An 11,637-nucleotide genomic window follows, 5' to 3' on the forward strand; every position below is an offset into this window, starting at 1 on the left:
GAAAAGCTGTGATTTTTAAAAATACAATGTTTCATAACCTGATTTATTAATTCATTAACATAGGTATACAAAGTAACACAATTCAGTAGACTAAGGAGAAACAAAACGTGTATAAAGTAAATATAAGACAGATGATAATTATAAAACAGTATATTGTATGTAAATACAATTTACTGTTTTTATTTGGTACTTATTTCATGTTTAAATCCTTCCTAAACGAGAGGAATTAAACGCTCAAAATGTCCTATCACTTTTTATGTATACAAACATGAGGCAAACACAGTCCATACTTGCTCATGCTGTTTCAGAGAAATGAATTTCAGTAAAGTTTCAACATGAATAATAGTATAAGCTTTCAGTTTAACAAAACCACTAGAATTCCAAACAAATTTCCTAGTTGATATTTTTAGATTTTTTAATTGAATTAATGGCAATAACAATGGCAAGTTTAGATTAGAGACTGAAAACAGTGAATTTATAAAAAATTCTGACAGGTTTCCAGTTTAAATTTTGAAGTCTAGAAGATTATTTTCACAATGCCAGCTTTATTTATTTCATTCATAACTATTTTAAAATACCACAAAGTTTTAATACATAGACCATACTTTTCACGTAACTGAAAATTAAGTCATCTGTCGATTGTAGCGCCTGGAAACTAGGTCATAAAATAGGTAACCACGTTAGATTTTGAGTAAATTAATTTAATTTCAAATGTAAAATTGCATTAAAGTATTGATAGTTTATCATACTAAATGAAGGTTAATGTTATCTACGGTTCCAAAATGGCAGCTCATCTCCGATTCCAGCAATCAGAAGACAGGGAACAGTGGGGACACACGTTCTAACCTAACCTATTCCAATAATTTTGTTGATAATAATTATGGCAATTTATTAGAATGGGTTAAGTTAGGTTAGAACGTGAGTCCCCACTGTTCCCTGTCTTCTGATTGCTGGAATCGGAGACGAGCCGCCATTTTGGAACCATAGCTAACATTTACCTAAATGAACAAAGCTTAATATACCTAAACAAAAAATGAAAACAAAAATTTTTTAAAATAAAAAAATAAGAATTACTTTCACATAAAGTTGCATGAAATAAAATTTAATATATTTTAAATTATTTTTATTTCAAAATTTTCTAATTTAAGCCTAATTTATAATAGAACAATTATAAAATGATAACAATTGTCGATAAATACAGAAATTTTACATAAAAAACCTACCCAGAGAAATTCACGCAACAATATTGAAATATCAGTCTTATTATATACTGTAGATTTGTGCTGTCAGTTTGAGTATATCTGTATCACAATATTTATTTTTTTCTCAGGATTTCCACATTCATATGTATTTCAATGAGTACTGGAAAGATGACAGATTATATTTGAAATGTCTTCAGAACGATAACGGAAGACCCAGCATCCTTCCCTTAGAAATTCAAGAAAAAATATGGACTCCCGACATCTTTTTCGAAAACTGTATCTCTGGAAGGCTCTTCACTATTACTCTACCCAATATAGCAATAAAAATATTATCTGATGGATATATTTATCGTTATGCCAGGTAAATATTCTTCACATATCTGCATGAGAACTCATAAACGCCAAACTATTCGTTAAAATCAATATCAAAATAAACAAGTAAAAAGTTGAAATTATTTCAGATACGATTTGCGTATAAGTTGTCCCATGGATCTCCATCAGTATCCACTAGATCTGCAAGTCTGCAGCATCAGGATCTCTTTATGTGAGTATCTCTTTGCTTAACCTGTTATATCGTTACCGTCATCCCTAAAGTTCTTCTTAATAGTCTCCTTTCCTGATGATGTGGTGGCTCTTCATTGGATGGAAAATGCAGGGGGCCCCAATTCTTTTGTGAAAAGTAAAAAATCGATCACCTACGATACGGAGATCATATTGCCCCAATTCAAAATAACTAAGATCGCTACAGAAAAAGAAGTCAGTTCATGGAATACGGGTAAATGCTATACAAATGAAGCACAGTAAACAAATTGAGACAAAAAAATTTTTTTATTGTTTAAAGTTCAATTTCTTTAAAAGAGATTTTTCTTTCTTAAAAATAATTTATGAAACTTTACAGTTAAGAACGATAAGTTCAACCGTTGTTATTTTATCTGGACCGCATTTCATCAGAGACAAAGACTACTGGGTTTTATCTTCGTTATTCTTTATTAAATGCATAGTAAATACATTTCGGGTGCAATCTTTTGTTTAATTAGCACCCCTCATCAGTTGTTACATTTCTATAAGTGGTAGAAAATACATTTACTACATTAATTATTGTAGTGGAATTTTTTACAAGTTACACGACGTTATTATAATTTTTTTACTTGTTACAAGAAGGTATTACAAATTATATTATTATTAACATTATAGTGAACTAACCTTTTTTTTTACATTTAGACATTTAGTTACGAGGTGTTGATGTTTTGTCCTCTAAGGCATTTCTAATAGCCTTTCTGTCGATTTACTTGCTTTTTTTAGTCCCTCCCATTTCCTCCCATACTTCGTCAATCTCCATGCCATTGTTTAAGTTTATGGTGTTGTTTTTATTAACTATTGCGAAGTGTTCTTTGAATTTTCGTAAATAATTGTTCTTCTCTTTGTGGATTAACAATGGCATGGCGATTGACGAAGTATGGCAGGAAATGGGAGGGACTAAAAAAGCAAGAAAACCGACAGAAAGGCTGTTAGAAATGCCTTAGGGGACAAAACATCAACACCTCGTAACTGAATGTCTAAATGTAAAAAAAAGGTTAGTTCACTATAATGTTAATAATAATATAATTTGTAATAACTTCTTGTAACATGTGTAGGGCAGAGGGCGCCACTACGATTTTTGGCGCGCAGACCGGACTTCGCTCTCTGACACTGTCAAGGAGAGACGCTTTCCTTTTGTTCCATGCCAATCTAACCTACTGTAAATACCTCCTAATAGTAAATAGTACTACTGTATATAAACGCAACGAATAAAGTAAGATATTTCGCCAGGATCAGTGTCTCCGTTAATCTTCACGGACGAATAAAAGACTCGGGACATGCGGCCAGGATCGAAGCGATCGTCATCCAAGGTAGGACCAAACTCGAATCAGTTCTACCGAAACGCGCCGACGGATTTTAGCCACACCGCTAAACTGGTGACCCGAACGTGATACGTTCGCCTACTGGGGGGAGTGTGTAGGGCAGTAAACTGACCCACGACTCTCTTTGGCGACAGGGACATCGGGGATTGAGCTGAGTCGCCTTTATATAAGTGACAGGGATACAGCAACCCTGTACCTCGTGGACACGGGAGCGGAAATTTCTGTTATACCCCCAGCCCCACAAGAAAGGCGCAACTGCAACAAGCTCGAGCTTTTCGCAGCCAATGGTTCGACAATCAAGACTTATGGCCGAAAGTTACTTAACCTTGATCTTGGATTACGAAGAAACTTTCCGTGGGTATTCGTCATAGCCGATGTCCAGAGGCCGATCATTGGCGTGGACTTTTTGTCTCATTTCAACCTGCTGGTCGACAGCAGCCGCTGTCGGCTCATAAACGGGGTTACGAATCTTCACACGAGCGCCAAATTCCTTCCTTATGACACATCCCGAATCCAAGTACTGAAAGACGCCTCTATATACCAAAAAATCCTTGGTGAATATCCAAACTTAGTGCAACCATCAATCACCAACACCAGGATCAGTGAACACAACATCGTACATTTCATCGAAACCAAGGGCCCACCTGTGTTCGCCAGACCACGGAGACTCTCGGCAGACAAACTAAAGGCTGCCCGCAAGGAGTTCGAATTTATGCTCCAACAGGGCCTATGTTGGCCTTCAAAAAGCAACTGGGCCAGTCCGCTACACCTGACACAGAAAAGGTCGGGAGATTGGAGACCGTGCGATGATTACAGAGCACTCAACAGCGTTACCATTCCGGATAGATATCTAATTCCATTCCTTACGGATTGCAACCACATTCTACATACTATGAAGATCTTTTCATCGATAGATCTGGTACGCACTTACCAGCAGATATCCATACATAAACCCGACATTCCTAAAACCTCTATTATTACGCCCTTTGGCCTGTTCGAATTTCCCTTCATTACTTTCGGACTACGAAATGCAGCTCAAACCTTTCAGCGGTTCATGAACATGGTGCTCACCGGTCTTGACTTCATTTTCTGTTATCTAGACCAGTGTTTCTCAAACTTTTTGGACCGCAACCCCTCTTCTGCACTTAAAAATTTCAAAGGACCCCCGAAGAATGAGTATGTGTCGAAAAACATCTCAGAGGGAGGGAGTTAGGCTCGTATTTAAATATTTATATTCTTTTTATTATTTATATGTGCAATTTATTTAAGTAAAAATTATTTTATATAGTTTTTTATTTCTATTATTTCTAAACATGAATCCATAGTAAATTTATAAAATATTTGAAAAAAATTGATCTAGAATCAATTTTTCAGCGACCCCCCAAATATTTTTCATGACCCCCTTGGGGGTCGCGACTCCCACTTTGAGAATCACTGATCTAGACAACATTCTTGTCACTTCGCCGGATGAAGAAACGCATCAACGACATCTTCACACTCTCTTTAGCAGATTAAACGAGTATGGGCTGTGTATCAACCCTGCTAAGTGTACCTTTGGTGCCGCATCTATACAATTCCTAAGATACTTGATAACGCCAGAAGGCCTCTACAACCGAAAGTGGACTGCATTCAAAATTTCCCTCGATTCCTTGGAATGATAAACTTTTATCACAGGTTCATCCCAGGATGCGCTACGTTACAGGTTTCTCTTAACGCCATGTTAATCGGCCATACCAAAAGCAGCACCAAACCTCTCGTCTGGTCGGAAGAAGCAAACAGCGCCTTCAACAACTTGAAGGACGCCTTAAGCAGAGCCGCTCTTCTCGCCCATCCAGCACTGGAGGCCAGAATTTCCTTAACCACAGACGCATCAGGTGTTGCCATGGGAGCCGTCTTACACCAAGAGCTCGACGGCGTTAAACAACCCCTTAGTTTCTTCTTTAGAACTTTCACCAAGTCTCAAATGAAATACAACGCATACGACCGAGAACTGCTAGCCATCTACTCTGCTGTCAAGCATTTTCGACACTTTGTGGAGGGGAGGCAATTCATTATCTACACAGATCACAAACCCCTCACGTTCGCCTTCCTCCAAGATTTGGCCAAAGCGTCACTTCGTCAACTCTGTCAATTGGACTATATATCACAGTTTTCCACCGACTTACACCATATATCCGGCAGGGACAACGTCGTAGCAGACTCTCTGTCCCGCATAAACACGATTGGCACACCATCCATAAACTACGACGCCATCGCAGACGCACAGCAGAACGATGAACTGTCCGAATTTCAACAAAACCCAAGTCTAAAAATAGCAACGATGCACCTCCCAAGCTCATCGAAACCCGTCTGTTTGGATACCGTCACTGCGACGTCTCCACCGGTCACTGCAGAATATACCGGTCACTATATTCCCACTTCTTTCCGACTGGAAGTGTTTTCGGCCACTCACAACTTATCACACCCAGGTGCCTGTGCAACATCCAAGCTGGTCACTCAAAGATACATCTGGCCAAATATGAACAAAGACTATCAGACATGGGCACGATCTTGCATGGCCTGCCAAAAGGCGAAAATCCACCGACATATACGTGCACCTATGTCGAAGTTTCTTGTTCCAAATTCACGATTCCAACACATCAACGTCGACTTAGTCGGTCTGTTACCACTCTCAGAAGGATCGCAATACCTTTTCACTGCAGTCGACCGATTTTTTAGGTGGGTGGAGGCAACACCCTTACCAGACCAGACAGCGGACACAGTCGTCAAGGCACTGATCTACACATGGTTTGCACGTTTCGGCGTCCCTACAACGATCACAACGGATCAGGACAGACAATTTGAAAGCCAGTTGTTCAGATCACTAAGCAACTACCTAGGCTTCGAAATCAACCATACCACTGCCTACCACCTCTAGGCCAACGGGCTGATCGAGAGACAACATCGCACTCTGAAGGCAGCCCTGTCAGCGCATCTGCGACGGTTAACCCCTTGGACGGCGGCTTTACCGCTTGTACTCCTAGGCTTACGCTCAGCCATCAAAGAGGACATTGGAGCATCCCTAGCCGAGCTGCTGTACAGCACTCCGTTACGGCTGCCAGGCGAACTTCTGGTGGATTCCCCAGTGGTAGAGAAGACAGAATTAATGCGACAGCTGCAACAATTTCTCCGCACGTTAAGGCCGCCTCCAACATCTCAACATGGGAAGCGAACAACCTTTGTCTCTAAACGGCTATCAGACTGTTCACGTCTTTGTGCTCAATCCAGCTACACACCCTTCACTTTGTCCAGCCTATTTTGGCCTGTACCATGTACGCCGCCGCGTCGAAAAGTTTTTCGATATCGACGTTGCGGGCTCTCCTAAACGGGTTTCGACAGATAGACTGAAACCTGTATTCCTTCTAAGCGAAGACACCGTTACTGGAACTTATCCTACAAGCACGGCGACACCATCAGATCGCCAACATACAACATCACCCGCCAAGACGACCGGAAGACAAACCTCATCAGGGCGCACTATCCGACTACCCGTACGTTTCCTGAACGTGATACGTTCGCCCACTGCGGGGAAATGTAAAGGGCAGAGGGCGCCACCACGATTATGGCGCGCAGACCGGACTTCGCTCTCCGACACTGTCAAGTAGAGACGCTTTCTTTTTGTTCCATGCCAATCTAACCTACTGTAAATACCTCCTAATAGTAAATAGTACTACTGTATATAAACGCAGCGAATAAAGTAAAGTATTTCGCCAGGATCAGTGTCTCCGTTAATCTTCACGGACGAATAAAGGACTCGGGACACGGCCAGGATCGAAGCGATTGTCATCTAAGGTAGGACCAAACTCGAATTAATTCTACCGAAACGCGCCGACGGATTTTAGCCACACCGCTAAACATGTAAAAAAATTGTAATAACGTCGTGTAGCTTGTAAAAAATTCCACTACAGTAATTAATGTAATAAATGTGTTTTCTACCACTTATAGAAATGCTGAGGGGTGCAAGTTAGACAAAAGATTGCACCCGAAATGCATAGTAAAATAAAGAATAACGAAGATAAAACCCAGTACTCTTTGTCTCTGATGAAATGCGGTCCAGATAAAATAACAACGGTTGAACTTATCGTTCTTAACTGTGAAGTTTCATAAATTATTTTTAAGAAAGAAAAATCTCTTTTAAAGAAATTGAACTTTAAACAATATAAAGAAGCCGCATCATTGATATTACATATCTGTTACTTATAGTAGAAATTTTTTAGGTAACTACACCACTTTGAAAGCGATATTCGTTTTCGATCGCATGATAACCGCTCACTTGATCAACACCTACATTCCGAGTACATTGATAGTGGCACTATCTTGGCTTTCGTTTTGGTTGGACGTAGGAGCAGTACCCGCAAGAGTCACCCTGGGAGTGACTTCGCTCTTAACACTTGCAACTCAAATAGTACAGAGCAGGAAGAACTTGCCTCCAGTTTCATACGTCAATGCAATGGACATCTGGCTTTTCGTCTGCTTAAATACGGTTTTCGCCACTTTAATGGAGTATGCAATCTCGTATTACATGGCCAACTATGCAGAGAATAACTTTGAAAACTGGTTTCGTTCTTGGAAGCAGAAATTAATGGTATTTATAAGTGTAAAAAAATCCTTTCAATTTAGGCTATTGATACAAATTATCAAATAATATAATTATTCTGAATGATAATTATAATTTTACAATGTTGACATACTGTAGAAACTCGATTTTCCGAAACGATAAAAAAACTCTAACGCCTAGTGTTATACATACACAGAGACCAAAACTTTCTATGTAACTAGAAATTACTACGTCATCTATGGATCTATGCCAACCAGTGGCTGTGGAAAAAACCACAAAACACTGGTACTTGTACCAGCAGTTGGTCGTGGGTTCGCGCCTGTCAAAAGAGGCCTGTCACATGTTTTCCGGGTTTTCATCACGTTAGAAACATCTAACTAGAAACCAATTTTCCATAAAGTCCACTCGGGAGGCACCTCTCTCTTTCTCTCGGCAGATCGCTTACCTGTAAACAAATAAATCCATAGTTCCGTCAAGTTGGGATCGAGTTTCCACTAAAATTTACAAATAATATTAAACTAGGAGACTTTTCTTTTTTCCATTTGTTGTCAGTGTGTGGAATTCCTCAGGGATCCGTCTCAAGTAGCCTTTTTAAACTGATTATTTGGATCTTGCTATTCTTCGAGTTAATTCTAAAATTATAGCTTGTGCGGACGATTTAGAAAAGCTAGCAAGGGCTCTTGTTCGACTTTCCTGCACTCAAACAGGAAGTTAAGAAAACAATTAGGAGGTCCGATAATTTACCATTATACTGTGACCGGAGAGTCGGAGTCTCTTTGACCCCTCGTCAGGATGTGACACCACCGAGTCTGTCAGGACTCGGAAATCGCGACAGAGGGTTCTTACGTCACGCGAGCGGTCGCGGGTGAGCGGATACATCCGTTGTGGAGGTGGAGGTAGGAGAATCGAGGAAGTAAGTCACTCGGGATACTGGCTAAGTAACAAGAATAAATTTAATAAAAATTTATAAAAGATTACAGCACGACGCATAGCTAACAATAACGTATTCCTAGATATATGGAGAGAGAGAGTTTACAAACGATCCGCGAGTTGATAAATACCTTGGTTAAGGAGATGTTAGAGTTTCTTGAGCAGCCGGGTATCCATGATCCTAGACAGTATATTTCACAGAGGCACACAATCCACAGCATAAAACAATCCACACGGTAATATTTCCACGGTATTAATTCCCGGTCTTCTAGGTGGGGTAACGCTTGGACGTAGATCGGAAGGTTGCGGGAAGTTTTTTCCAGGGTTGGGCTCGCAGTGGCTAACTAAACGACGACTGCCTGGATTTGTCATCGTTCCCTCGTATTATTTTTCCACTTGGGTTTTTTTCCATGAGGTCAGGATCTCGTTGTTAAGGGTCGGGTGTCCAATACGCGAATTACTTCTAAAAGTTCCGGGTGACATACGCCTGACTAGATGGATCATCCTGAACGAGGAAGCAAGTTCGTGGGCAATAATTTTTATGGTTTTCAACAGATCTTTTGATAAAATGGTGGAGAGGAACAATCGAAGAAAATTGATTGAACACCTTAGTCCATTCGTCCGTCACAATACTAGGACATAGAATTTAAGTAATAATAGATGGTTAAAAGGAATAATTTTATGAAATTATGATAAAAATCTCCGTTAAAAAATTTAAATTTAAAAAACTTTATAACATATACAGTAGCTGAAATTGAAACTTGTTCGTGAAACCATTTGTCACAAGATGTTATCAAAAATACCTTTTATATTATTAATAATTATAAAATAGGCAAAAACCCGCTTAATTTCGAGGGTAGAAATGAGTGTTTTTTAAAATATATTTATAAAGCCCAACCCAACTCCAAATTTAACACATTATTTTTCTGTTTCTTCATGTTCTCGAGTTCTATACTTCAAAATTTAATAGCATCAATGCCCTTTATATACAAGTCACCATGCCAAATTTAATTTCATATTTTTTCTCATGCTGAGATATTAAATGAAATACTGTTATTCTTCGTAACATAAGTAAGTTACGTTTCGAAAAAGTGCCGTGTTATGCGAATTCATGCTATACGAAACAAAGAACTAATGCATAACGTAGGGATAGGTTCCGAAAGTGAACAAAAGTAATTTGGTAACTTAGAAAAGTTTTGTTTATGTATTTAATACTAGTATATCAAACATTAAATAAAACGTCACACGTTCCCTTTATAACTTTTATTATTTTACCTTCCTATTTAATAAAAGTTATTATTATTATTTCTTTGCAGAATGTTCGAATTATGGATGTAAACGAAAAGTCTTGTGAAGGTTGGGTGGGAACAGGGAAGACACATAAAAAGAAAATCACGAATTCAAACAAAGAAACTGTCAAAGTTTCTGTAAAACAGGTTCAAGTTTTGGACAGAATAAGTAGGAAGATATTTCCGATTATATTTTTTAGCTTTGCTATTATTTACTGGGTGTATTTTGGCCTTATCTGTGAATAGAACAAATAGAAATACAGCCAAATCCATGAAAAGTAAAAACAAAAATTTCACTATGAATTAGAGAATAACACGTAAATGATAAATTCATTTCAGAATGAATGAAAGAAATGAAGATGAATTCGATTTAGGAGATTGAATTACACGAAATTTGAAGCACTAGATAACACGATATTTGTCTCCGTTAAGTTAATTGCCGTTTCTAACGTATTTTGGAGTGCATTATGCGAAAATAATCCTCATAAATCTCCATCATGCAAGAATTTTTCGTATTTTTAAATTATAAGAAGAAAATGTAAATTACACGAATGTATTAAAATAAAAAAAAGTCTGTTGCCAACAAAAAATGAGAAAAATTTTATATTAATTGAAAAATAGAGCAGGTATTGATGGATAATTTGTGTCAATTTTTTAAGGTTATCGCATGCTTAGGAGTGTTTACGAAAAATTGCTGCGTTTTGTAATCAAGAAACAATTGTTAAAGATTGAGGAAAGAGAGAGGAATATATATCTGGAGAAAGAAATATGAAATATGTGCCGCTGATAGACCCAAAAAAGATTTTTCTCCTTCCTCTTCACATTAAACTTGTGTTAATGAAAAACTTCGTGAAAATCTTGGAAAAAGATGGAATTACCTTGAAGGAGTTTTCCCAAATCTGATAACAGCAAAATTGAAGGAAGGAATGTTAGTAGAACCTGAAATAGGGAAGCTTCTTTGAAATAAACTCTTTGAGTCAATGATCCAACCTGTCAAATTAGACACTTGGCGTTTATTCAAGGCAGTGGTGAGTGGATTTTTCAAAAATAGAAGAGAACAGAACTACGATTTTCTAGTATTAGCGTCAGAGTTACTGAGATGTGACAAAAAGTGGGTGTCGTATATCCTTAAAGATTCATCTTGTCCAATTTAATCTCGACATATTTCTACAGAAATTGGGTGATATAAGCGAAGAATAGGAGGAACGGTGCCATTATGATATTTGTAATGGAACGACGTTAGCAAAAGTAAAGGATCCAACCATGCTTGTAGATTATTGCTAAAGTCTCAAACAAGAAAGCAACAGTAAATATGAGTCGTTGAAAGGGAGGAATTTTTGATATCTCAAATACGCATATGTACAAGTACCTGTAACAACTAAATCTTGCGTGACAGATGACTTTTATGGGCATTTTCGAATTTCATCCTTTTCCATGCAAGAAAGATTATTTCTTTCTGCAGGCAAAAATAAGTCTTAATTTGTTCTTTAGTGTTATGACCAAAATATTAAGCAAAGCATTGGTTTGAAGTTGACAATGTGACTTCACACGCAATTTTTGGGAAAGGTGATATAGTCAAATTATCAGTTAAATTGAACCAACGAATACTATTGAGAAAGTATTATGCGAAAATAAATTATATAAATAAAATATAATTTATTTTTATTAAACGGTTTTATTTATATTGCTTTTATCATGTCTTCAAATCTTGTCAGTCA

At 38.0% G+C, this 11,637-nt stretch overlaps 1 protein-coding gene across 1 annotated transcript; it reads left to right on the forward strand.

The window, feature by feature from the left end:
• The first annotated feature begins 1,335 nt into the window (after positions 1 to 1,335).
• Positions 1,336 to 10,180, forward strand: LOC136970868 (glutamate-gated chloride channel-like). The gene is made up of 5 exons (XM_067265368.1): positions 1,336 to 1,563; positions 1,664 to 1,746; positions 1,810 to 1,977; positions 7,360 to 7,727; positions 9,947 to 10,180. The coding sequence occupies exons 1-5, from the start codon at positions 1,346 to 1,348 to the stop codon at positions 10,163 to 10,165; spliced, it is 1,056 nt and encodes a 351-aa protein (XP_067121469.1). The 5' UTR covers positions 1,336 to 1,345; the 3' UTR covers positions 10,166 to 10,180.
• The last annotated feature ends 1,457 nt before the right edge of the window (positions 10,181 to 11,637 follow it).

Source organism: Centruroides vittatus, unplaced genomic scaffold (assembly GCF_030686945.1).
Source record: "Centruroides vittatus isolate TY-2023 unplaced genomic scaffold, ASM3068694v2 contig_221, whole genome shotgun sequence".
In the NCBI taxonomy this organism is placed as follows: Eukaryota; Metazoa; Arthropoda; class Arachnida; order Scorpiones; family Buthidae; genus Centruroides; species Centruroides vittatus.

Excerpts from the sequence above, each read along its gene's own strand:
- LOC136970868 (XM_067265368.1), top strand. The coding sequence starts at position 1,346 with ATGTATTTCAATGAGTACTGGAAAGATGACAGATTATATTTGAAATGT. Across the intron at positions 1,978-7,359 it reads AGTCAGTTCATGGAATACGG|GTAACTACACCACTTTGAAA; the intron begins GTAAATGCTATA and ends GAAATTTTTTAG. Across the intron at positions 7,728-9,946 it reads CTTGGAAGCAGAAATTAATG|AATGTTCGAATTATGGATGT; the intron begins GTATTTATAAGT and ends ATTTCTTTGCAG.